Source organism: Xenia sp. Carnegie-2017, unplaced genomic scaffold (genome assembly GCF_021976095.1).
Source record: "Xenia sp. Carnegie-2017 unplaced genomic scaffold, XeniaSp_v1 HiC_scaffold_25, whole genome shotgun sequence".
NCBI lineage: Eukaryota > Metazoa > Cnidaria > Anthozoa > Malacalcyonacea > Xeniidae > Xenia > Xenia sp. Carnegie-2017.
In genome coordinates this window covers 6,132,231-6,159,805 of record NW_025813488.1, presented here as the reverse complement: position 1 = coordinate 6,159,805, position 27,575 = coordinate 6,132,231, and the positions used below count along the sequence as shown (strand labels likewise).

The window sequence follows — 27,575 nt, the reverse complement described above, 5'->3', positions numbered from 1 at the left end:
GTTTTTTTAAGCCAGAAAATTTCAAAGAAATAATTCTGTTCTCTTTTCTACAAGAAAATTTTAAAAGATGTTTCTTTTTTGTGAAAATGTTGTTAACTTATCAATTTCAAATTTATTTTTTGTAGGAAAGAGGCTAAATTTCTATTACCTTGATAACGATGAACGTGAACAAAGAAACATCTTTTGGTTGAGTTAGAAAGTCAAAATCTCTAACGAACATCACATAGACATATTGAATCGAATTATCTTATAGAAAAGGTATAAGTGAAATTTGAATGAAGCTTATATGGTAGGCTAATTTTGTGTTGGGATGTTTGTTCTTTTCAAACTTATTCAAACGATGTCAGTCATGATAAAAACTCATTTTGTTTATTACATTGATAGGAACATAATTTGAAAGGGGAATTCAAACTGAGAGTATTTTTGTGATTTACTTGTGCGCACATTCATAACTGTTCATTACACTGCGGAAAAAATGCATGATAAATTTTTATACTGCTAAAATTAATACGATTTTACTAAGTGGTATCAAATACAAAAGTAACCCCATTCAGTAAGATGCGTACATTAGCCACCAGAAGCCTTCTTTTGCCTACAATTTTCGTATTAAACGCCACATGATTTGACAAAAATCAGCATCTCAACTATTATTGTAAAAATCAGTATACGAAATCTTCACGAAATTGAAAGATCAAGAGAGAAACATTTGAGGAAATCACTTCATGAAACGCAAACTAAATACAGAACCAAAAGAAAAGAATACAGGAAAGATTTGTCGTTACTGACACAGTGGGAGAATCACTAGTAGAACCAAAGAGAGCCTTGAGTGACTTAAGTTTTTACCTGTGAGGAAAGTTTCACGCCACAAATTAAATTCCTCAAGTTTGGCAACTTCTGGTTGTTGCAACAGGCGCCTTCAACTGCTTGGGTGCTTCATTGATTCCGCATGCACGGGCGTCTTCTTTTGGGTTGCTCTTCTCTTCTTGAAAGCGCAGGGTCTTCAGGTGTTTCGGTTGCTCATATCTTCTTGCAAGAGCGGCGTCTTCAGGTGTTTCGGTTGCTCATCTCTTTTGCAAGCGAGGCGTCTTCAGGTGTTTTGGTTGCTCATCTCTTCTTGTAAGTGCGGCGTCTTCAGGTGCATCTTATCTTTTTCTTAGATAACTGTCAGCCGTTAGGTTAACAATTAAGTGAAGAAAGTAAGATGAAATGATGCAAGACAAACGTCTTTTCATGCAGTTTTGCATTAAATAATGGGTCAAATAACAAGAAATGTGGACAAAAGCAAGAACCTACACGTAGATGACAATGGTATTCTTGTGAAGAGTAACTATAATAAGATGAAATGATGCAAGAAAAAATTTCATGAACATTTCACTCACCAAGTGTAAATATATTAATATTGTAAATATAATAAAACTAGCATGACGTTTTCCCTGAAGGCTTCTTAAGGCCAATATAACAACTTTCGATTTTATATTTATTTTTATTTTTTGTGGATTAAAACGTACATGTGATTTCAAAAAAGTGCGCACAAGTAAATTGCTAAAAATGCTGCAGTTGGCGCACCATGAAAGATGAATGTCTTGAGCAAAAATAACATTGCTGAAGGAATTGACATTGAAGTAAACTTGATTCTGTGTCACCTCGATTGCAGTAGTATGAATATTTTGTCAATGAAATCATCGTACACATAAGAATTAAAGTTGTGCAAAAATAACTCACCTGAACAGGTTTTTTGATGAGGTATGGTGCGTCGTTTAATTGTGGACCATGTTTGTGTCTAACTCTATTCTGGAGATGAATTTCAAGTAGGACAAAAAAGTAAAAATCTGGAACGGTGCACGAACTTGACATTAAAATGAACTAATACTGGGCCACATAAGTTGCATTTAAAAAGAAGCATACGGTTAAAACCGTGCAGTTAAATATGTCATGCGCACAAACAGTTGATACCTGTAAAACTCACTCAAACGTAGTATTGAGTAATGGTGCTTCATTTAATGGTTGACCACAGCATTACATTTGTGTCTAATTATACCATGGCAACGCTAAAAGTGGATCACAATTTTCAGCAACGAATTGGAAGAAACTGGACAAGTTTTAGTTTTGAAGTAAACGTAACCATCCAGCAATCATATTACTCACTACGATGCAGCGCAAATATTTTGGTGAGTGATAATTCATACGTTGAAATGCGATGTTTGCCGTTTGGTAGCTTTGTCACTTCCACGTAGTGATTGTTTGCCAGGCTACAAAGCTATGTTGCTACGTCGTTTCAGCCTTGCCAGTTTTTGATATTTTAATTTTATTCTTTTTTTTAATAAATTTACTCTTCATAAAATGAAGCACTTTAACACTGCGGAACGTTTTAAAAGAGCAGTTGTTTGCTTACGGCAACAAAGCTATAGGTATTAATATTTTTCATAAATAGGTACTGTCAGTTTAGCCATTTGTTGTTTCTCTATGCAATACTTCAATTCTTCGAAAATCAAAGCATAGTATTTATTAAATATTGGTAATGGCTTGTTTTTGCTTTTAGTCCTCTTAGAACACAAAATAATTTAAGATTATGTAGGATTTTTAAAAACAATCATCAACAGTATAAATGGCGTTTGGTGAAAGATGCCTTTTTTGTTTTATTTTGAATAGTTATCGTAATGCTGTCTGAATTAAAACTTTCACTATCCTTTAGTTCCTAAAAAAATACGACAGTCGTTCGTGCATCAAATCAAACACGCTGATCGTTGATCTTGGATGTTATATTATGGATGTACTCAATTACACCCTGGTGTCCTTTAATTGCGTCATGAGTATCGTGGACTATATCATGGTTTTCGTGGATTATATCGTGGTTTATCATCGATTATATCGTGGTTGTCATGGATTATGTAAAAGCAGCTTTTGGTATGTCAGCGATGTTCAACGAATGAGGAGACGACGTTTCAGGTGCAATGGTTTTAATTGTATCAGTTAGACTCCCAGTGATCAACATTAACAAGAGGATTGTTTAAAGCAATGACTGAGTTGTGAAACAAAGTCAATTGCTTTATGATCCCTGTTAGTGATTTGCATGTTTGATTGTGTCGTCAAGACAATTCAGTGAGTGATTGTGCATGAAAACTTTTCTGCATGAAGATTTGTTTTTCGGATGTTAGAATAGGAAAAGCATGAATATGCGTCTTACTATTGTCTGATAGGTCGGAACAGTGCGCATATGCCCACAGTAGGCTTTTTTGCGCGATTTTTGCCTAAAACCTGCTCTACATCTGATCACCAGGATATAGCTACGACTCGCATCTTAAAGAAATGTGCATGGCTTTCTTTAAGACTGTGTCGAACGCTTTAAGTTTCTAAATTTATATAACAAACATCATTAATACTTTAAATGATATATTATAAACGTTACTGTAGATTGTTCAAAACATGGAGGATATATCGTAGATTGTTCAAAACATGGAGGATATATCGTAGATTGTTCAAAACATGGAGGATATATCGTAGATTGTTCAAAACATGGAGGATATATCGTAGATTGTTCAAAACATGGAGGAGATATCGTTAATTGTTCAAAACATGGAGGATATATCGGAAATCGGAATCCGGCCCTAATCATTGCAATCGCGCCTTTCTGTATAGCTGCGTAATTGAATTAACTTTAAAATCTAAAATTTAACGTCTGAAATATTCTTCTTGATGGCGCACATTTCATTTCTTGATGTTTTATCAAATTTGAACCATGCACATAATAAAAAAGAGTTTGAAATTGTTAAGAGAAAACTATTTCTCCATGAGATTATAAAATGTCAAAAGTTTCAGATTCAGAGAATTAACCATCATGAGGAATATTTTTTGTCATCTGCATAGTTGCATGCGCATACAAAACACGCTAAAGCTAGAAACGGCACAAAATTGGCGAATGGGAACATTGTCTGACATCAAACAATTTCCTTTGGGTGTATGCTGCTTTTGATAAACCTATTTAGGAAATCTTGTAAAATAATAAGCAGGCTAAATATTTTTGTACACACAATTAAGACCCTAAAGTGAATTAAAAGCTTTCTGTAAAAATAGCGGTAAGAAATAGATAAGGTTATTCTGGCAGTATGCATTCACCTAGATGTCAGACAGGCTTTCATAGCTCATTTGATGTCTGAGGGTTTTCCTCCAGCAAAACGTTGGCAATTGTTCAATACGCTGGTTTCCCTCATCTTTAGAGAGTTTCTCTGAAGGCCACAAAAAAAATGGTGGCCATGTTCTGGGACCTAAGGGTTGTATGGTTATCGGGTTGGAATCCCGATCCACTCAAAGAAATGAAACTTGGGATGTTTTGATAAAATTGATGTACTTAAATACTTAAAAATTTTGTGTGTTCAACATTTCAGTACCCTTTTTTTTAAATGCTGAATTAAATAACTAGGCATTTAACGGTCAATTTATCTTCATTCTGGTTATACTGACTGGTCTTGTTTTAAGATTGTGTGCTGCTGAAAAATGAAGAACAATGCTGAGTGTTTATGATTTTTGTATAATTGTGTAATTATGAAGCAATCAAAATTAGATGCAGCAATTAATTTATCAAGATCGTTCATTTGTTTTTAAACCATTCTAATATGGCTGTTAATCCAAGGTAGAAAATTTGAAACTTTTGTGTATACACCATATCTGTTCTTTGTGCCACACGACTCACCCCAGCTGACAATTCCAATCAATACGTGTTTTTTTGTGCCTTTGTTTACCACTGTCAGTGGTCCCCCTGAGTCTCCACGACAAGCATCGCCTTTACCATTCAGCAAACCCGCACATAACATATTAGAAGTCACCACGTATTTTGGAGCATGATTTGCCTTGCAGGTCTTGTCGTCCACAGTTTTAATTGTCACCGCGTGTAAAGTTTTTACCGAGCGTGTCTTGTTTGTTTTTCTTGCACCCCATCCGCTCACTTTTGCCGTATTGTTTGCTTGAATAAGCGCAAGGTCTGCTGCAGACGTGGGTAGGCAAACAGGAATGACGTAGTCATTTAAAATAACTTGTTTTGAGAATTTAAATAACGCAATGTCTGAATCATAGGTTAAAGGGTTGTAGTGAACGTTCAAATGAACTTTATCGATTGATCGATATTGTTCAGTACCATCATTTTTGTGCCAACGGTACTCTCCAAATATTACAGCTACGCGGTCCAAGTTTGAGGCCATTGGCTCTAAATATTAAAACGTTCATTAGCTTTAATAAATTAGAATAATGCAACAGGTATATAAAGTGTGAATAATATCGAAGACGTAACTGGGACATAGAAATTCTATAAATGGTTTTAAGTTCGACAGACAGTTACTATGAGGATAAAAAATCTTTAACTAAATATGGTTGGTAAAAATAGTAGATCTTTCTGAAAAAGATTACGAAGAATGTCATCCATAGAATTCCCAAAGACGATGTACAAAACAAGTTGTTAAAGGTATAGTGTATACAACAAAAACAATGCTTGTGAAGACTAATGAAAATGGTTCGAACATACGAAGACAATGTGCAGCTGTAACTCCCCATCTTTCGTTAAGCAAAACAGCTCCACAAAATGGCTTTTTAGTAGCATTGTTGAACAGCAAAATTTGCCAAGGAATGGTACCATGATCGGCTCGTTTTCCACCAATAATTTTGGCCCGAGCAGATAACCTTGCTTTACCACAAGCTAAATGTAGACGAATAAAATGCAAAACAAGATATGACTAGACAAATTTCCAAAGGAATGTACGTTAATTTTAATTTTTAACTGCTCCTAATGCATCGATAGTTATATCTCGATGTTTTTTATAATACTCACGAATTTGTCTTTGTCTAACAGTCAAATACATCGATGCACGTACTGTACCACCAGAATTTTTCGCTTCGCAGGTGTATTTACCAGCATCATCCAACAAAACATTGAGTATCTGCAAATAGTTCGTCACTTGATCCGTGTAGTAACGTTGGGATACTGAAAGAATCTTATCATCCTTGTACCAGGTGATTGTCGTTTTCTCACCCGAACTTGATTCCGCTGAACATTCGATGCTCAAATGATAAGATACGTCAGTTGTCTTGTTTTTAGGCAGTCTTGTAAATACAGGCAGAGCTAAAATAGGCGTTGTCCAATAATCATTTGTAATTTTCAAATAGAAACGTTTTCAAACAGCGTGTTGACTAAAACGAAAAAAGCTTACCTTTACATTGAGTAGTTTTGCCACTCCATTTACCTGTGGGTAAACAAAGCCTCGATTTCGATCCGAGATGAACAAATCCAAGATTGCAAGTCAGATTAATCTGATCACCGATATTGTATTCGTTGCCTGATATTGGAGGTGGTGGATTACGGGTACCGGATAACGGCACTCCTGGATCACGACAAAACGTTGCTACCAAATGAAAAAGGGCAAGAGATAAAACAGGTACTCACAAAACTTGAGCAAAGACGAATGATAACTGTCGTAAAGGATAAAAAATACAACCTTTTAGTATATCATATACTTGTAGCATAAAAGGTTTTTTCAATCCAGAAATGACATCTTCTGTTTTCGAATTGAGTTTGTTGTACGAACGGATATGGCCTGACCAGTCAGTCCAGAAAAGTCTAAAAAATAACCACAAATGATAAATTTAATATTTTATATAATTTACATAAATAAGGCTTTGTATCATCAATCGATTTACGGTAAAAATTGTTTACCTATTTTTAGCCATTCCCAAACCATAAGGATGATTTGTGCCCTTGGTTGTTAAAGTCATACGATTATTTCCCTGTTCGAAAGCAAGAAGGAAAAATTTAATGACACAAAAAAGCTTGCTTTTAACTTAGTAGCGAATCAGTTCTATTCTTCAATGAAAATCAAAGGATACCAATCAAAGATAGAGCTCAGCATAAGGCATCAAGTTATTAGTTTCATTATTAGGTATTAACTTCAACAAATCTGATTGAAATCAAAACATTTGAATCGACATATAGCAACTTACATAGAAGTCCGACATCTCTATCTTATCAAAATGAGCATCGGCCCAGTACAGATTTTTTCCATCATGCGTCAAGCCATTTGGCCATATCAATCCATATTGAACGAGAATCTTGCGACCTGTCCCGTCAATATTTATTCTTTCAATCTTTGCTACCATCCCCCAATTGGTCCAGAACAACCATCTGCATGATTAATTGCATTGGGAACAATATCATCGAAGCAAATATATTATTGTTTTTCACTTTTTCTCACAAGATGTTAAGCAATAATGGGAAGTTTTCATAATATTTCATATAGAAAAGATCATTGCATACATATTGGCTTGTATTCTGAAAACAACATACACACTTACTTGTATTCTTGATGTATCAACAAGGCTCGTGGTTTGTCAACACCAACAATAAAGGATTCAATATTTGAACCATCCAAGAATGAACGAAATATTTTATTCAGTGTACCATCAGCCCAGTAAAGCTGATTTGTTGCAGGATCTACGACCATTCCATCTGGTAAAACAACTCTATTACTATGGACAAGAAAATATTAAAGGAAGTTAGTTTTTCAATCAATCAGTCAAAGAGAATTTACAAATCGATTATGAATACATTTTAGGGGAAAAATTAAAACGTTTACTTTAAATTTGTCTGTCTGTTTCGCATTATTGTTATTTTATAAAAGAAATAAAAGATGTTTTTCGTGTTTGCACTGGCTTATGCAAACCTCGAAGACGTTTGTGAAAACTCTCGAGCCACGAGCAGGTGTAACACTCGACCATCGGTCTCGGGCTTGTACTGATCTGCTCTCGAGTTCTCCCAAATGTCTCCTCGGTTTGCATAAGCCTGTGCAAACACAGTAAACATCTTTTATTTCTTAATTGAAATACCAACCAGGAAACTAACACGATAATTACTTTCTCTACAAGAGTAAAACGTTCTATTGTTTAAATGAATCGGTACTCAGAAGCTACAAAATTTATATTAACTGACCGCACATACCATGGTGGATATCATAGGAATTGAAAAATAAGAAAGGGTAAGATTAAGTCATTTTGCAATGTGATTATCAACAATTGTGAAGGTTTCTGTTGATCGTCATAAAAGATACTATTGTATGTTAAGGTAGCAGAAGTGGTATATTAAGCGATATATACACGAGGTTCTGATGATTTCTCCATGATTTTGAAAAATTTGATTTCACACTGATGTTTAGGTTAAGATTTCAGTGGTAGTTTTTGTTTCCAAACGAGAAACAAGATATTAGAATTTAGTCAGTCTCTGTTTGCACTTATATAAGTAGATATTTTAAATTCACAACAACTGTCGCTTACTTAACAATGGCTTGTTTATTTGTGCCATCCAAATGTGCCTTGTATATTTTGCGATCGCGAGCGTCACCCCAGTAAATAAATCTGTCTTTCTCGTTGTAAAAGAACGCAATGATTTCATTGCCTGCAATTGGTATACGAGAAATCGACACTCGTCTTTCCTTGTAGTACACACTTATGGACCGAATTCCTTTTGAAAATGAGTAAAGTAACGACACGTCTGGCTTTGCAGCTGGTAAAATAAAAACAAAAAGTTTTAATGGTGTTTGGGGGATTTTTCCATGAATATGATACGGCATGTTGTAATTATGAGATAATGATGTAGCTTTTGCAAAGCAGTCACCTGTAACAAACTACCCTAGATACAGTTCGGGCGATGCTGCTTGCAGTCAAAAACCAGTTGATAAGTGCAGATTGGTGCAAATATACAGTGAAACAACATATGCTCTTGATAGAATAAATATTTCAATGTACCTGTGGTAAAACATTTCATTCCATTGGAAGCAAGTGTGAAGGACTGAGGACAAGTACACAATCTTCCATTTAAGAGAGTCGTGCAAGTATGACTACAGCCACCGTTGTCTTTTAGGCAACTTTGTTGATGGTTAACTGCTACAAAAAAAGGGGTGAAAATTGAATTGAAATGATGTTTTTTGTGAAAAGTTGGTTTTTGAGAGGCACCCTTAAATATCAGGTTGATATTTGTATTTTTTATATAAAATTCAAGGTAACACCACAAAGAAAGAATTAACAAAAAGAAACGAGCTAGTCTTTCAATTATCCAAAGGTTACTTGGGTACATTGACGGCTTGATTAATTTTTTTCGTGAAAATGTTCAATAGATCTTACCATAATATGGAGTACGTGATACACATACATCTTTCATAGCACATCGATCACTGCTCTTACACCCTCCCTTGCAGGTAGATTGTGATGCTGGAGCAACGTGTGTCATAAACAGGACACGTGTACCGAGAACAAATTGCTGATATAAAACCAGAGCTTGCTTCTGACGAGAGTTATACAAAGCTATGGCAGATCGTTGAGCACCAGGACGTAAACTACTTTCTACGGAAAAGGCACCATCTTTGAGAAGATAACCGCTAAGTTTGTTTGCTCGTTCCCAAAGCATCACGGGACCGTTGTTCTTTGGCATGTAACAAACTGCAGGATTTATATTATTCTTGTACTGCGGGCACTTGTGTATATTCGCTTCCCTTCCAAATTTTCCAGGAAAGCCAACAATAGAAGTTGATGTAATTACTCTACTTCCGTTCTCACGATTGTTCCAGAATAATGTAAGCCTGAAATATTAGATATTCAAATGCGATAAACGAGCAGGAGAATGAGAATAACAAAGCGAGGAATGTTTTTGATCAATCATATTGTATACATGTACTTCACCTACCATCCGTTATTGTGGTCGAAATATCCATCCATGTTTGCAACTTGTTCTCTCGTGTAACCGACCACATATCGGATGGTATTTTGAGACCCCATAAACAACAAATTTCCTGTTGAATTGGCCTTTGTAACCAGAAAGACAAATGGATAGTGTTGAAGTGGGCTACTTGAGTCAACCAAGGTTATAGCATGTTGGCGGACTTGATAGACAATGTAGATTTGGCTGAGTTTTGTGTCCACAAAGATATTGGAGTCGAGTACCTCGCCTTTGAAGAGTCGTGTTTGTCTAGAAATCTTACCATTAGACATTAGAAAAACTACAAACACAGTCTTAGGCGGTGCATCCAGCATCACTGTCATGACATAACCAGCTAGAAAATACACGCAATATAATGGTAATAAAAGTCGTGTTGTGGTGGATGATCAGCAAATTAGGAAATTAAAAGTAGCTCAAGATTTAGGAGCTGTGTTTGTTAGTTGTTAACCGGTACACCCGAACGATTTTACGACCTAGCTGGCGACGAAAAGTGGTAGTCAGCCTCACGGAACTGTTATGTCCAAATTTAAAAATTGCGGTGCAACTTAAAATAAATAATTTTATGAGTCACGATAATACTTGCCTGATCCCGAATTATACACGAGCTTCGGTTCAACAACAGGTCGAAATCGACCTGTCAATTTAGCATTCAAGAGCAAGAACGGGTTGCCTTTTGTGAAAGACCTATCTCCAAACACTCGTTGTGCGATTAAAACATGAGCACCACCTTGGAGATTTCTTGAACTTAAATGCCACACCACAAGATATTCGTTGACCAGTGGATTGAATGCTACTGACGGATGCCCTTGCTCAGCTGAGAAAGAATGAAATATGTTTTAGCCATACCGCTACACACTTAAAACACTTATAATTAGAACATAAGAGCAGCCCGAACATGCTTTGCGCATATACATTGCTGTTGTTTTGGAGCATCATGCTGTTGTTTTGGAGCATATTGTTTGGAGCATCAACTAATGAGCAATGTGAGCTTAATGTTTCATATAGAGAATTCTATGACTTACTCGAAGCACCACGTAGTGTAAAATCTATTATCCTTTGACCAAGAATTTGACCATTAATATTGATGCGTATTCCATAAACACGATCGGCCACTTCGTCATTATCTTGATCGACATCGAAAACAACGAAATACTCATTGCGAAAACTATTATACGCAACACTATGATAGATAACATTTCCCTTTATCATGTTTGGGACTATTCGAGCTGGACTCGGACGAAGACTTTGAAACATTCCAATAAATGTTATCTATACGACACAAAAAACTTCATCTTAACAGTTGAAATTCATAATAAATTTACGTTTGATGGGTAAATAGAAAGAAAAAATGTACATGATAGACTCATTGGACATATTGTTGAATTTGTGATAAGTGGTCGAGAGCTTCAAGACGATGTAGGAAGAAATGTTTTGTGGAAGAACATCCTACCTCATTTTGAACGATCAAACAAACAAAATCAATTTATTTCCCAAGAAACAAGTCCCAAATTTGAACAAACCTGTTTAGGCGTAACAAATTGTGTCTCATTCCCATTTTCATTCACAATCGTGATGGCATAATAAAGTGTCATTCCACTTGGCGGTATCTTGTCAAACCATTTCTGAAGTTGTACATTTTGAAGATCAGGAAGTGTTTTTCCAGATGCTATTGGTGTGAGTCCGGCAACACTCATAAAATAGTTTAATTCACGATAAATGTTGTAATATTTAAACTCTGAGTTGCTGGTGTGAAAGGACGAGCTGAAAAAAGGAGAGGAGTGGTATGTTAAAGTTGATGATAAAGAGGGCGCATAAAAAATAGATTGGTTCGTAAGTACGAAGACTTTCTTCATGAACATTATGTATGTGATTACCTGTAAGGAATATTGGGAGGGACCCATCGCAATACTATGCTATTGCACTCTTGAGACAAAAGTAACTCAATATGGTTCGTGTTCTGGACCTGGCGCTTACGTCTGGTTGACGAATCCTTTGCACTAAAAAAGCTTGCTTCCTCAATGCTTGCAAATGTTCCGATGTCATGAAATTCTATAAATAATTCAACGCATTGTGCGTGATTTCAAAACACATGAACACATTAGCTAATATCCAAGTGGTTCTTCAAATTAACCTTCATCGATTGCCATCTAACTGCTATCATCATGTGCCCTCTTATCTACGTATGAAAATTTTCTAATGCTAACTTTATGAAAATTTCCAAAGTAGTCTTACCATTCAATTCGACTTCACCTGCGTTAACGCGAAGTACTTCTTCATTTCTCTGTACTATAAGTTCAGCATCACAAAAACTTAACACTACAATAAAAGGTCGATGCAACCTGTTACATGTTTATGCCATTAACTTTCCGCGCAGTGTAATAGTTTTTTAATAAGAAATTGGCGCGAATTTAAACAACAAACTAGTTAGCTTTTCCCAACGATGTGTCTTTTGGAAGACTTCGCACAATATAGTCTTGTTTTGCAAAAGTCAACTGTTAAACTAAACTGTTTGCAGTTAATGTTATGTAGATGATACTTACAAACACAATTGTGGTGGTTGTGCTGCACAGCATTAGCGTGATCTTATATCAAAGTAACATTTATGCTTTATTCCAACATACCTGATATCAGTAAAATTGACAACACCGAGTAGAACATCATTCTGCTGTGATCTTGTTTGTTGATAAAATAAGAGCGTCAGAATTCTGCTTATGTATGTGATGCCAAGACAATATGAAGGAAGTTGAACTGAAACGGAAGATATAATTGCGCAATTTATGCGAATTTATTTGATAGCAAAAATGTCAATGTCAATCTACTTTATATGTGTTGAAACGTTCGCACAGCACATTATAAAACTGACTGATGTACAACTACAAATTATTTGAGAAAACTGATAATCAATATCTTAAAAAAATTGTTAAAGCCTTGCAAAGAAAAGAGTATAAACATGAACTGGTTTTACAATAAGGCTTAAACAGAAGTGGTCCAAATTTTTAAATCTCAACAGGACATCATGCTTGTGTACTGGATGTAATTCAAGACTACTCGATGTAATTTAAAACTAGATGCAAGTCAAGAAAAAGGATATGTAACTGAGTAAATTGACCATACAAGAGCTAACATCTGTCTATATTGCAGTTTACGCGAAATATTGGTTGAAAAATTTGGGCGCTAAAGATGTCTTAAGAATTGATCAACTTGTACCATTTTTCGACAATTCCCGAAAATCTAGCACGAATGCATTTGTGCGTGGTTGAGAGAATAATGATTTGTAAGGCAACCTTTTCTTTTTGCCCCAGATTCATCAACTTATTATTTTATAAAAAAACCAGTGACATTAAATTTTTTGAGGTACGACTTTCGCCACTGGCATATTACATTTTGTTCAGTGTTGTTGGTGCAAGAGGTTTGTCCAAATCGTGCAAAATATACCGCCGTTTGAAATTGGTCACCATCAGAATATTGTCCTAGTATTTACCACTTGTGAGTTCTCTGAAATTGCTGTCTTGTGTAATCTTTTGCGATAGAGGATATAGAGAGGATAGAGAATTTAGTGACAAAATTTAGTTCGTCAAGTTGAATTTGTTCGAAAATAAAGACTTTTTGCTTATCATTATACACTGTCTTTACTTTCCATGATGAAAAGTTCGTGACCTTTCTATGAAGGGTTCGTGCTTATTATAAACAACTCTTCAGCAATTGTCAAAGTGAAAGAAGAATTTAATAATTATGATGTAAATTTATTCATTAAGTCTAAGAATTTATAATTATGATGTAAATTTATTCATCTCTGTCATTAAAACTAGGTAAAGGATCAAAAATGACGTAATTAAATGCCTCCCAACAAGGGAACCAACATTGAACCTCTACAGTCTTCATTTTAATTCAGTAGATTAATAAAACTGGCTGCAGCCATTGACGAAGGCTATAACGTCGAAGACTTTGAAAGCGATGTAAGCGATCACTATCTCTGCGCTATATGTTTGAACGTGTTTAAAGATCCAGTGCAATGTCAACGCAATGAACATATATTTTGTCGGGTTTGTATTACGAAGCACTTAGCGTATTCACAAACTTGTCCGACTTGTCAGGAAGAGCTCACGAAGGATACGCTTGACAAAGTACCACGTTTCGTGACTAATTGTTTGTCAGAGTTGAAGATTCGCTGCAAGTTTTTTGAGAGAGGATGTAGCTTCATCGAATTAGGAAAACTTGAAAAGCACGAGAAAGACTGTCTATATGCTCCAGTGTTATGCAAATACGAAGCGTGCCGGGCGGAAGTGAACAAATGCGATTTAATACACCACGAAACAGAATTGTGCAAATTTCGCATTATCAACAACGTCAAATCTGGTGGAATTACAAAAGCGCTTAAAAATTGCAATCTTAACGAAGTAACTGCTGCTGAACGAAACGTCCTCAGTGAATCATGCGCTTCTTCTGAAGAGAGAGAAACATCGGCAGGTCACAGTAAACAATATCATCATCACAATCGGCCAGTATTTATAGCAGATGATGAGCAGGCTTGCAACATCGATCTACGTGATCCTGCCATTATTGAACGTGCGTATGATGAAGGTCAACGTGCAAACGATGAAGATGTGTTTAGTTGCAATCCTTCTAATCTAGCCGGTAATGAAGATGCGTCTAATTACGATTTACCTGGTCAAGCAGATTATGAAGATGCATATGATAACGATCTACCAGATCCAGTAAATGATGTAGATGCATATGATTACGATGTACCAGATCCAGCAGATGATGAAGATGCATATGATTACGATGTACCAGATCCAGCAGATGATGAAGATGCATATGATTACGATGTACCAGATCCAGCAGATGATGAAGATGCATATGATTACGATGTACCAGATCCAGCAGATGATGAAGATGCATATGATTACGATGTACCAGATCCAGCAGATGATGAAGATGCATATGATTACGATGTACCAGATCCAGCAGATGATGAAGATGCATATGATCACGATGTACCAGATCCAGCAGATGATGAAGATGCATATGATTACGACTACGATCTACCTGATCTAGCAGATGATGAAGCACGATCTGATCCAGCAGATGATGAAGGTGCATGATTACGACTACGATCTACCTGATCCAGCAGATGATGAAAATGCGTATGATTACGACTACGATCTACCTGATCCAGCAGATGATGAAGGTGCACATGATTACGACTATGATTTACCTGATCCAGCAGATGATGAAGGTGCGCATGATTACGACCACGATTTACCTGATCCAGCAGATGATGAGGATGCATATGATTACGACTACGATCTACCTGATCCAGCAGATGATGAAGATGCACATGATCACGATTACGATCTAGCTGATCCAGAGGATAATGATGTATATGATTACGATCCACCTGATCTAGCAGATTATGAAGATGCTTTTGATTATGGTGACAATGATCCAGAGATTGATTACGATGATTACGGCTACAATGACTGGTATTGATGAAAAGAGGGATGATACTTTACCGTTACAAACATAACATTACATCTAACCTTATACTATTTTAAAATTGTTTAAATTGTTCGTGATTTTCAGGTGATTATGTGAAATACATTAAAGAAATAATTTTGAATTCTATAGCATAATTGTATTCATCTTTTAACTGCACATAACATTTCATCAATTATACATACATAAATAAACAAGTACACAGAATAAAACAATCAATTAAGACTCAAGTCAAAACTATAACCTAGACTTTATACATGCGCAATAGATTTTTCTGATGTATCCATTTTAGACCATCTTGTATCTATACAGGACTTCACCTTATTAAACCTACAAAAAGAAAATGTTCAAATAAATTTAAATGCTTAAGATATCACGAAAAATAAAAAATTGCCAGTTGCCGACCAGTTTGCAACTTCAAGTGCTCAAATTATACTGGATTACTATCGTTGCAGTTAAGTGTATAAGTCAAAAACATATTAAACAAAGCAAATTTGCTCAATAACTCTAAATTTAGGTAATGAATGAAATTCGTTTAATCAATAAAAAATGAGTACAATTTTTCATGTATAAAATAAATATTGAAATTAATGGTTAACTTCAACTGCATTCAAGATAGTTCGGCGCATCAGTAAACGCATTAAAAGCGTTGTGTGTGATGATACTTAATCAAGAATACCTGCTCAGCTTAAACAAAGGCTTGTTTTCCACCAATTCTTTCCTAAAAAGTAGTTAAACATTCTTTACTCATATTAAGTAAGGATATTGTCATCGAATTGGTGCAAATCCAGTCATCAGTTTCAATGTCTCATAACTCCATCCTTCAACGAAGATAAACTCGGAGTTTGAATTGAAAAATGATAGACTGAGAAAGAGAGATCCATCAACAATATAAAAGCTGGCTTCATTTGAATAACTTCAAAACCATGCAATTTTTCAGAAATAAATAAGTTAACTCAGAGAAACGATACGCACTTCGGTTTAAGTGAATCGCGAAATCGCTTTGCAATTCTTTTTTCACGAACCCTTCTCTCTTTTTCAAGCACCTGCACAGTACATACATAAAAACAATGAATCAATAATCAACATTGGTGTTGACACTCATTAAACAGTGTTTAAGCAACGTCAATTTGACATCGCCAATCAAATATATGAAACGTGTAATGTTATACTTCCATCTTCATCACAATGTTATATAACAACTTTGGTGGTTATTATGTGATAAGAACAATTTTGTTTTGGTGGACGTCAAACGTTCAACTTTAAAATACCTTCTTTTACTTTAATACTTTTTATGTTTATTACGTTGAACATCTTTAAGTTAGTATAGCGCTATTACATCTTGTCAATTTATGCATTTCCTGCATCAATTACGTGTATATTTTTCTTAGACGTTTATTTTTTGATCAGTTAAGTTCTCAGTAAGAAAAATATCAGTATTTTAAAGAGTAGTGATACTTTTTTAACTTTTCAAAAACAGGTCGTTAATTCTTACTTTAGGAAGTTTATTTTATAATTAATTTAAAAACACACTAGGCTTTTTAAAATTATGCTCTATATATGTTTAATTTTATATTTTCTCAGCCAATTTACATTTAGCAGTAACAATCATAAAAAATTGAGTGAAAGATATCAATTGATTGAATGATCCACTTTCCACAAGTCATGAATTACATTTTTCCTTATATTTTATTAAATTTCAATTTTAACTACCATTTGGTTTCTCATTTCTTGAGTGTATTCGGCACTCTTGTGGGCGAGCCATTCTTGTTGGTAAGCCATTGACAACAGTTTTTTCATGTCTTCAGCATTATCCGGTGAAGAGTGATCATCATCTCTGAATGATGGAAACAACACAAAACTACTGGTTTAAAAGTTTTTAGATATTTCCAAGAAATATCGTAGACAGGCATTGAACGAAACGTTAGTTATTTGTCACTGAATTTTCAGATTAAATGAGTGTGGTACACAATAAAGGATAAGAGCCTATGAAATATCAGCATATCCAAATGAATTTTATGATGAGGTAATTATGTGAAATACTTACAAATTTGGTAACTTCAATGCTGAATATTTGTTGGACGTTTTGTTTTTCTTAGTACTTTTCTTTGAAATTTTTGGAAGCTTAACAAACATCGCACGAGATTTTCCATCCTTATCTTGCTTTGTTTCCCTATAAATATTACAGCAAGGATAATTTGACTAGTTCATCAATTTTCCACTTGTTCTTTTCAGCGAAACAGGCAACACCAGACTGACAATGATCAAGGCTCATAAAATGTTATAAGGACGTACGTCACGATGAGTTGACAAGAAATGAAAACCCCTTAAGATGTAATAAGGACGTACCTCACTATGAGTACACAAGAAAAGAAGGCTTATAACATGTAAGCATAAAGGACATCACTATCAGTTAACAAGAAATGAAAGTCAATACTATGTAGGCATAAGTTACGTCACGATGAGTTGCCACAAAACGATAGCCTATAATACGTTTCCATACGTGACGTCACTATATGAGTTAAAAATTGAAGGCCCATAAAATGTATTAATTATGAACGTCACTACAAGTAAACAAGAAATCACTATAATTATAATTATAAAAATTGTCTCACAAACCTTTCCCAAACTGTCATGGAATCATGGCCAAGCATTGGTCTCTTCTTTACCTCCTCATTGGATGGTATGTTGGTTTCTTTTGCTGTGCTTTCCTTGTCATCAGGAACATCATGGGTATACCATTCAGGCAGGACAGCATAACTACATTGAAAGACTTTGGTATTTTTACATAAGAATAAATGCAAAATTGGCCACCAAGGGCCAGTTGACAATTGTACATTTGACCTTCTCTAACATGTCCATGATTATATGCACCTATATAACTATAACACACACACACACAATTGAATGCACACAATTGGACATTGATAACCTACTCATTGCATGATCTCTTGGTATCAGCCTCATTATTGACATTATTCTCTTCTTCATTCATACAAGTTTCCTGATGATGATCAAACCAATCAACTCTTGGATAGGAAACTGGCTCAACAGATGGCTTTGCTGACACAAAACTTAACAAATCTATTAAATGATATAAACCAAAGTTGTTCTCGAGTCGAATGAGGGTTAGGGAATAACTGAACATCTTTAATTGCAGCCTTTCAATGATGCTGGATTGTCGGTAAGCAGTGAACCATATGCAGGCTTACTTTTTCTTCCTCCAGCCTTAGCAAGTCTCACATATTTTGAATCTGTATCACGTATCCATTTTCTTTTAAATTGTGGCAGGTTTTCCTCTGCAATTGATTCCACAGGGTTATGATTCAATCCAGGAATCTGGGAATGAAACGGAGCATTGATATTATTGGATTGCTCTGGGGACTTTCTTGAAGCAGGTATGTGATAAAACCAGTCTAGATAAAGAATTGAGTTCTGTTAGAATTGCTGCAACTAAAAGTGAATGACTAAACTCAGCCTGTACTCTGCAAGAAAGTTAATTCGTGATTATCGTTGAATGCCTGGAAAACAACATGTCCTACAACGCTACTTATGATTTCAATTTTGAAGTCATATAAAATAAAATAAAATGTCGGTGGGAAACACATTACGAGATTTGCTGGACAAATATTAGCATTTGTGGATTTGTAAAAAGATTGGAGAGCTTTAACAGACTATGAATATTTGACCACCACCTTCTGGATATGGAGTCCGTCGTCTTAGCAGACACCACACAAAGACAAATTGATCAATCAAAGGTATTAAAAATGCACAAATAATTAAGCTTGATGAACGCAATATACTGTGTAACATACCTTGCGTCGAAATAAGAGGGTTAGGCATTGCTTTTTGAATTTTTCAGCTCTCTTATCGTACGTGAAGAAAAACGTTAAATTGTGAAAACATTTTGCGTTACCATAGTAACAACTACCTTTACGTTCGCACAGTACATATAACCATGCAATTTTTAACCAATTGATGTTTATTTTGTCAACCATTAGCAACCAAATGCATATAATGAAAATATTTTTACTATGTTTTGACTTTTTGACAACTTTGTTAGTGATTATTTAATTCTAAATGTCATTCTACTGTTAACAGACAATTTTTACAACAACGAATATTTCATAGCAAATAATTCACAAATGTACATACTTTAAGTTTAATGCCATTAAAATATATACTGTTCTAACAATTATATTTCACAATAATTCTCCTTATAAGTGCTTGAGCCTCTACTAGGCATGGATGGTAGACATGCATGATGGCCATCCATTTTACATGAAAAGTCTTTTGCTTTTCCGTCTTCACCAAGTAAATAGTTATCACCATAAAAGGACTTCAATTCAGCAATTGGATCAAGAGGTGCATGATAGAGCTTTCCATTCACTCTGACATTTGTGAACTTTGCACTTTTATCAGATGCAAGTAGTATTATTACTTTCATTGGCAATGAAAATCCTGGCAGTTGCACAAAAATTGATATAGTATCACCATTTATTTCATGTTTATAATCATTTGCCACTGCAAAACCCAGGACTTCTTTTTCTTTGGCATATGCTTTTAAGTGAATAAAATTAAGACGTCCCCATGGTAATATTGATTGTGTCATAATGGCACCAAACAATGTCTCACCATGCAATACAAAATAAATACCAGATTTTCTAAGCTTATTAGCAAGACTTTCTAATGTTGAAATTGCTTGCTCAATCACAAATGGAAATGCAAACAATCCATTTTCATACCATCTTGGAAATTTGAAGTTTTTAACAAGGTTTTCTGTTGAGCAAATATTTCCCAGACGCCTATCACAAATGCTGTACATTTCATTTTCAGGGTTCTTGAATCGCATGATTTTATATTTTTTTGCAAGTGCCACCATGTGCTGCATAGAATTCTCTGGGACAGAGCAAGCACCCATTTGCACAAATAACACTTCAGGTCTGTTTGCCACAGTCAAATGAAGTTTTTTTGCTTGAAGAAAAAAGTCAATAAACATATAGTTCCCAGCTTCAAGATTTTCATCAAAAAGCTCACCATCAAATTTATTGAAGATCCTTGTCTGGGCCATGAAGCTGTGGCTGACTTCATCACAAATCATGATTTCACCAAAGCTTCTTTGGTACTCATATTTTTGTATGATTGTCCAGTTACATAGGTTTAGGGAATAGCACGAGACAACAAGCTCATTGTTATTGAGCAGCATTGAACCTCCAATGATGTCAACACCTGGAGTAAATACCAAAGCATGATGTAGCCATTGTATACCTGTGTCTGCATGTTGTGGTTCAATGATAAAATTTTGTTGTAGTAATACAAAATAAGGTGTATCCACTTCTTTTACAGCCATATTCAATGCCTTGGCCTTACTGGAATACATATCAATAGTCTTAACACCTGGTATTGGCTCAATGATACGGCTGCCCTGGGAAACAACAGATCTGATAATTTTTCCAGCCGGAAATGTATTCTGTATGGATTTAATTTGTCGATGATGACATTGTAAAGAATCCTTTTCTTTTAGCAAAAGTAGTAGAACAAAAGTCACGTTGATTTCAACATTCAAGTTCAGTAACTCTTTCTCGTTGTGTTTCACCATGTGAGTGGCAGGAATGCGTGGAAATGATGAAACGACTTTGTCCTTGCATGTTTGATGAATCTTTTCCAATTCACGATTCAAAATTTGGGCGCCTATTGCGAGTTCGTCGATTTTAATTTCTAAATTCTTATTGCACCAAAATATTGCAATAGACAATAACAGAAGAGCTAGACAAGTGACGTTTAATGTATGGTTAACTAAATTCATTTCTCAAAGACTATCTGGGTTATAACAGCCATTTGTTATTCGTTTCATCACTCGGCGTCTCTTTAGCTCTTGCATTGATAACAAAGCTCCGCCCCTTTTCTCGTATTGGTTGCTAAGGTAACGGGACTATGAATGTTTTATGCAGTGCGGTGTTTGAAATTAAATGAAGATATGATCTTCGCACTTTGCTGGACAATTTAAGCAATCGTCTCATCCCGTTGAGTCACCTGATTTTTTCAGGTCCTGAGACGATTGCTTAAATTGTCCAGCAAAGTGCGAAGATCATATCTTCATTTAGTAACGGGACTATATCAATTATTATACACTTTGGCAATAAATTTGGGAATGCAGTCTTTAATCCAAATTATCAGATAAAATTAAAAGACAACGATTTTTTTGGAAAATGGTAAAGGACTAGAGTACCTTGTCTAGACTTATAAATATTTATTATAACTGGACTCCACTGTACGTGTCAGTTGAGCAACGTTTCCTTTACTTTGCTGTAACATACAAGTGATACAACACGCCAACATCGCTGAATGAGAACATAAACGTGTTCTTTATTCATTAAAAACGTTGGAAACGTGATACATAACGTAACTATGGCAACAAAAACCCTTTCTGTACATAATAAACATAAATTTATTGTTCGCATTATCAAGATAGTAAAACATTAATGTGTCTTCTTACACGCTACTGGTAAATATAAAGTGGACATAATCACTTTACAGTATGAGCAGTATTGGGTATGTTGTACATCATTAATGTTGCGAGTAAAAATGTTTCAAAAGCCTCAAGATAGTTAACTGCGCGACTGCAGTCCTGCGTTTAATGCAGTGCAATAGAAATTTGCGCAAATATCAATGTATTTACGAATAGTAACTGTCCTTAAAAAAATCTATCAAATTATTGCTTAACATTCCTCATTTTATTACACAAGCCTTCCTGTATGGTCAAGATATCATCCAGTTATACCAAAAAGATACACACCTGAATGGACAAACGATATGAGAAATCGACGTCTCATTTTGCAGGTTATTAAAACCTCGTATACATCGTACGAAGCTAATGGTAGAAAATAAAAGTTCTTCTTCGTCTACATCGATACTATACCGTCTTGTTTGTTCAAAAATCTGGGTGGCAGTGTGGCCCGTAACATTATAATTTTTATTTCATTAAAATTCATAATTCATGATATTTTTCTTATGTAGAACTGCAAGCAAGTTAACTATCCTACCGGCCCATTTCACACAAGCATATTTCTAGACAACAGAGGTAAGGTATTACTGTTCACTTCTTATAGTGCAAATGTTGATGAATAATGACACTAAACACGTTTGACATTAGAATTACCACCGTTTGATGTTAGACTTACAACCATTTGATATTAGAGTTAGGTTACGACCGTTTGATGTTAGAGTTACAGCATAGACCTTTGATGTTAGAGTTACAAAATAGACCTTTGATGTTAGAGTTACAACAGACAAGTCTGAAATTAGAGTTACAACAAACACGTTTAATGTTAGAGTTACAACAATTACATTCGAAGTTAGCAGATTCTTTTATTCAATTATGAAGCACTTTATTTTGTACTTAACAGAACGTCTGAATCACGTCGAACCTAAGGAAATGGTGGAAAGCAAAAGGATATTTGTATCGAGAGATAGACTATTAAATCCTTGGATTTATTCCCCTTTATCAAAGTATCGAAGCAGTCTAATGCATCATGTATAAACTCGGTACTGTCTTTACCACAACAGTTGCAATGAAGAACGTGATGAACATTCATGATAGAAAAATACTACTAGCAAAACTTAATACGTCAATTTTGGAAGCTATGATCGAGTACTTCAATTAAAAAATAGTGTTTTTCCAATACTCATGTCACGTCTTATTTATTGTGCAAGTGTTAAATAGAATCAAAATTTAATGCAACTAATGATTGATTTTTATACCATATTAGAATTACATCCTGAAAGTTGTAGAATGTAGACCATTGTTAACTTAGCATGTGGTCAGTTAAAAAAAAGATTCCACCTTCTCGAGCTCGTTTTCTTTGCATGAAAATTGAGTTACATTTTCAAAATCGAGTTAAATATTCCTTATGAAGTGGCCAAATTGGTGTACCAAACGAAAAACTTTATTAAAATTTTTTTCAATACGTACATCAACATGGCAGCCATGACATCAGGTGAAAATGCTCAATGTGTGTGCATATTTTGAAATTAGAAATTTATTAATTCCCTCGAGCAAAAAAAGCTTTTGTGGTTCTAGCACATGAGACAGGTAATATATACACATTGTCTTAATCTAGCAGTAAATTTTAACAACCTGCCAAATTCTATATTTATTCTGTATTTATAAAAATCAAAAGGACAAAACAAAACTGATTAATTAGTTAGAAATAAATTAGCCTTTGGCATTATCTTAACAACAATAGTGATAAATCAAAAACGCACTCAGTTGCAAAAAATCATTGTTTTATTTAGACGGAAAATGGGTCTAGTCTAGTGCCCTGTGGGATTAATCTGTTTATTTATGTATACCTAGAAGGCATAAATACACACAAAGTACATTTGAAATGATCCAGAATAAGAACGACCACAGGATATGCGATGGCACAGCAACGAAGAAATCAAATTTAACAAAGGGAGCGACAATTTGGATATAAACCAATTTACAGAAAGAAATTTGGATTAAAGACCACGTGAAGGGTGAAACCACATCAACGTTGATGTTAAGTAAGAATCAGCGGATGAGTGGAGAGGATTTTCGTCGTAGATTACACGCAAATTATTAACTATCAATGCGGAGTCGGTATCTACACCGACGGTATCTGCCAGAAAAACCACAAATCAGTGAATAAGCATACACTTTATGTTGAAGATTTTTCCATGGAGTGCTGCTTTAACGCAACAGACCAGATATTGTATATGAAGCCAACACAATTTCACACAGGTTATTTCATGACAGCTGGTTTCTTCTTCATAGTATTTAAAGATATAAGTGGCTACGTCGTCAAATATGCAGCCAAAATAAAAATTTGTAAACCTATGGTGGATATGCTCTTGGTGTAACAAACCATGTAGTTCAATTGGAGAGTATGACGCGTGAAATCTGTACGACAATCCTGAAGAATACTCTGCAAAAGCTGAACGATAACGAAATGCATTTCCTACTATAAGAAGGCACGTAAGTTCTTCATAGCTCGTTCTTGGATCATTTAAAAAATGTTATCAACTGGTTGAAAGCCTGATCCATCAACGGCAAACCATAAATGAATCATCGTCATATTTATCAACGACAAAAAGAAATGGAACAATAAAAATACTATTGACAGGCGCCACAACGAGAAATCTTAATATCATTATCGTATGAAACATGCTGTATGTGTAAGATTTGTACAGACATAGTTGCATCTACGTCTTTCGATATAGAACTTATCCAGAGTTAGTTACTATGTATGTTTGTATATGACTATCAATATAACATATTATAAAGACTTCTACACTTTAGCAGTGGCGTAGCTAGCGGTCCCGCTACTCCCGCCCGGCGGGAGTAGAAATTTCCCAAAAAAATAATAAATATTCTATTTGGACATAAGATATACATTATTTCACGAACAATTTGTAATATTATGTTTTATTCGTTCATATTTACGCTTTTATTAGGTGGTTCGTAATCGTAATACAGCAAAATCTCAAGATTTGTTATGTAACCTAGCAACCGCCTTTTCTCGCACATTGCATACTGCGCGTTTCTCACGTATTCCGCCCATCTTCAGAGGGCGGAACATACAATATAATTCTATATAAGAAGTTTTGAATTCTGGTTGGCTAAGGGACTTGACGCATGCTCAAATCTGCTGTTTTATAGTCGAACTCCCGCTATTTTAAATTGGCGGAGGTTGTAATTATTCGACCTTTTAATACGAGTACAGCGATTAGTGATTATCAAATTACGTGTCATTGTCGGTATTAATTTTCCATTGTGTTTACTCTCAAATTGCTATTTTGTATTTGTGTATGACACAATGGCTTCAAGTGCGACTGCAATTTGCTCAACTGATGTTGACTTAGTAAATAGCTTATTAGCTAAACCGTTCTCTGCTCGATCGTCGGTCGAACAGAATGTTATCGTTCATGAACGGCTACTCCTGATTTAACTATCCAAAATAAGGGAAGAGCATTTCAGAGAGATTGGTATGAGGCGAAGGACTGGCTGTGTGGCAGTACAACCTTGCAGAAAGTGTTTTGTTGGCCATGTCTAATGTTTTCCCCAAAAAATCGCCATCGTGGACTAAGAATGGATACAACGATATGCGGAGTATTATGTCTGATGCTAAGAAGCATGAAAAATCTAAATCGCATTTGACTGCTTTCACACAAGACATGGAAAACGTATGGAGCTAGTGAACGAATTGATTGTCTTATGTCCCTCGCTAGAAGAAATGAGATTCAGCGTCACAATGAAGAGGTAAGACAAAATCGAGAAATTTTAAAACTGTTACTGAGGCCGTGCTGTATTTGTCAAAGCAAGAGTTGCCATTTAGAGGTCACAATGAGTCCGAAGGTAGCTTGAACAAAGGTAATTATAGAGAGTTGCTCGAATGTTTTGCTAAGTTTGATTCTGTATTTGAGCGTCGACTGCACAGTAGACTAGCAGAATCTGATATAGTTGGTGACAGAAGATTTACTGGAGTCTCCCAGAAATTCAAAATGATCTTATCAGCTGTCTTGATTCAATTATTGAAGATGAAATCAGAAAGGAAATAAATGATTGCACATTTATGAGTATTCAGGTTGATGAAGCATCTGATGTCTCCACCAAAGAGCAGCTAAGTGTTATTGCTCGGTTTGACAAAGCAAGTGAAATTATGGAGAGGCAATTAGGATTTGTGGATGTAAGTATGAACAGAAATGCCACAGCAATATCACAAGTTGTCAAAGATAAACTTGGTGAGTATTCTAATATAAAAGAAAACTGGTTTTACAAACATATGATGGTGCTTCTGTGATGTCTGGCCATATCAATGGTGTTCAAGCATTGGTTCGACAAGAGTATCCTTTGCTCATTTTGTTCATTGTGCAGCTCATAGATTGAACCTGGTCCTATGCCAGTCAGCCTCATCAATTTCTCCAGTTAAAATCTTTTTATTAATATAGCTACATTCAGCACATTTACAAGCAATGCCCCAAAAGAAAAGCTTTTCTCACATCTAACAACCTTGAGTTTCCTGCCCTGGTGAAACAAGATGGTATTATCGCTCTAGATTAATCAATGTATTGCACAAAAACTATGAAAACTTTTAGATATTTTGAGGGGGTACTTGAACAACCAGCTGGGTGGGATGATGAGTCATTAAGTAAAATAAGTGGCTTACTGCATTATCTTGATAGCTTTCTTTGTTTTCTAGTGTGTTTTTACAGGATTTTAGAACAGTCCACAATTTTGTATTCCATTCTTCAAAATAGGGAAACCCATTTTAACTATGGCATAAGCAAGATTGACAATTTCAAGCAGTTTATTGTGTCACTTCACAGATCAAGCTTTCACCGAGTTTTACCAAACTGCACTAGAAAAAGTAGGCCCACCAGCAACCAGAGCAGATAGTAGATACAATTACAAACAGCTTTATTTTGAGATTATTGATTCCATTAAAGGCATGTTAAGTGAACGATTTCAAGATATTAATCAGTTCGAGTTTTAGACCTTGTAAATCCTAAACTATTTACTACATGGAAGGGCATAGTTCCACAGAGAAGATCAATCTTCTTAAAGATAAGTATAGTCCTCTTTTGACATCCAAACTTTGGAGAGTCAACTTTCCTTCATTTACAACGACAAGGACTTTCACAAAGAGTGCAGTAATGAGGTTCTTAAATACATCTTCAAATTTAATCTCCAGTCGAGTTTAGGTCAAGTGGTAAATTTGTTAAAATTGAATGGTGTGTTGGCAGTGGCAAGTGCTTCAGTAGAGAGGTCGTTTTCTTGCTTAAAAGGGTAAAAGCTATTTAAGAAATAGAATGGGTCAAGGTCGGCAGCTCTTTGTGTAGAATATCTATTCACAAAGATATCATTGAAAAGAAAGAGGAATCAGAGGTGTTGCATAACGAGGTGGTTGAAAATTTGTAGAAAACCCAGGAGGCTGGCCTTTCTTTATAAATGATGAGTATAGTATGTTTTGATATTTGTTCGTATAATACATGGTACTTCATTGAGAAAATTAAGCATAACTTAAAGAATAAAGCCATCCCTGTCTACTTGCCCCAATCTAAACAAGTTTAAACTAACAAGTAGAATGCTAAGAAAATCTCTCTCTATGCACTTTAGAAGTGTCGTATACTATATTTTTTTGTGCTAATACAAATTTCTTCTGTTTATGCAGGGGCAGTGATGAGTAAATTATGTTTTAGGGACAATTGTCTCCTGCGTAACGTTTCTCTGAGCCACCTTTAGTACCTTTTAACTAGTTGCAGTTTCAACGATTGCCACATTAAGAATGCAGCTAACAAAATGGGTTTT

General features: G+C 35.2%; 5 protein-coding genes and 1 long non-coding RNA gene across 7 annotated transcripts; 3 read left to right on the top strand and 3 right to left on the bottom strand.

The window, feature by feature from the left end:
- Nucleotides 1-4,511: 4,511 nt before the first annotated feature.
- On the bottom strand, nucleotides 4,512-12,494 carry LOC124452767. Its single transcript, XM_047003376.1, has 18 exons — nucleotides 12,367-12,494; nucleotides 11,978-12,061; nucleotides 11,620-11,794; nucleotides 11,266-11,506; nucleotides 10,768-11,014; nucleotides 10,329-10,559; nucleotides 9,713-10,079; nucleotides 9,154-9,608; nucleotides 8,779-8,916; nucleotides 8,308-8,536; nucleotides 7,333-7,506; nucleotides 6,982-7,162; nucleotides 6,698-6,768; nucleotides 6,480-6,601; nucleotides 6,195-6,386; nucleotides 5,816-6,106; nucleotides 5,513-5,683; nucleotides 4,512-5,197 (listed from the first exon to the last, which is right to left on the bottom strand). The coding sequence occupies exons 1-18, from the start codon at nucleotides 12,404-12,406 to the stop codon at nucleotides 4,596-4,598; spliced, it is 4,011 nt and encodes a 1,336-aa protein (XP_046859332.1). The 5' UTR covers nucleotides 12,407-12,494; the 3' UTR covers nucleotides 4,512-4,595.
- A 371-nt stretch (nucleotides 12,495-12,865) lies between these two features.
- Nucleotides 12,866-13,608, top strand: LOC124452782. Its single transcript, XR_006950873.1, has 2 exons — nucleotides 12,866-13,019; nucleotides 13,100-13,608. It is a non-coding gene; the product is annotated as an uncharacterized LOC124452782 (long non-coding RNA).
- A 24-nt stretch (nucleotides 13,609-13,632) lies between these two features.
- Nucleotides 13,633-15,373, top strand: LOC124452777 (the record flags this gene model as incomplete). The annotated part of the gene is made up of 2 exons (XM_047003388.1): nucleotides 13,633-14,806; nucleotides 14,928-15,373. Coding segments are annotated over 2 exons (1,485 nt in total), but the record flags the coding sequence as incomplete, so codon positions are not given.
- On the bottom strand, nucleotides 15,362-19,152 carry LOC124452776 (uncharacterized protein C7orf57 homolog). Of its 2 annotated transcripts, none has more exons than XM_047003386.1 (9): nucleotides 19,060-19,152; nucleotides 18,457-18,660; nucleotides 18,181-18,328; nucleotides 17,864-18,004; nucleotides 17,292-17,417; nucleotides 16,958-17,081; nucleotides 16,220-16,290; nucleotides 15,924-15,965; nucleotides 15,362-15,574 (listed from the first exon to the last, which is right to left on the bottom strand). In XM_047003386.1, the coding sequence occupies exons 1-9, from the start codon at nucleotides 19,085-19,087 to the stop codon at nucleotides 15,496-15,498; spliced, it is 963 nt and encodes a 320-aa protein (XP_046859342.1). In that variant the 5' UTR covers nucleotides 19,088-19,152; the 3' UTR covers nucleotides 15,362-15,495. The 2 variants fall into 2 exon arrangements, with proteins under 2 accessions (XP_046859342.1, XP_046859343.1); XM_047003387.1 differs by having other exon boundaries at nucleotides 15,924-15,960.
- An 89-nt stretch (nucleotides 19,153-19,241) lies between these two features.
- LOC124452772 lies at nucleotides 19,242-21,724 on the bottom strand. The gene is made up of 2 exons (XM_047003382.1): nucleotides 21,474-21,724; nucleotides 19,242-21,176 (listed from the first exon to the last, which is right to left on the bottom strand). Exon 2 carries the CDS (start codon nucleotides 21,048-21,050, stop codon nucleotides 19,440-19,442), a length of 1,611 nt encoding a protein of 536 aa, XP_046859338.1. The 5' UTR covers nucleotides 21,051-21,176; nucleotides 21,474-21,724; the 3' UTR covers nucleotides 19,242-19,439.
- On the top strand, nucleotides 21,653-22,985 carry LOC124452780 (testis-expressed protein 43-like). Its single transcript, XM_047003390.1, has 4 exons — nucleotides 21,653-21,796; nucleotides 21,991-22,084; nucleotides 22,262-22,325; nucleotides 22,651-22,985. The coding sequence occupies exons 1-4, from the start codon at nucleotides 21,783-21,785 to the stop codon at nucleotides 22,782-22,784; spliced, it is 306 nt and encodes a 101-aa protein (XP_046859346.1). The 5' UTR covers nucleotides 21,653-21,782; the 3' UTR covers nucleotides 22,785-22,985.
- The last annotated feature ends 4,590 nt before the right edge of the window (nucleotides 22,986-27,575 follow it).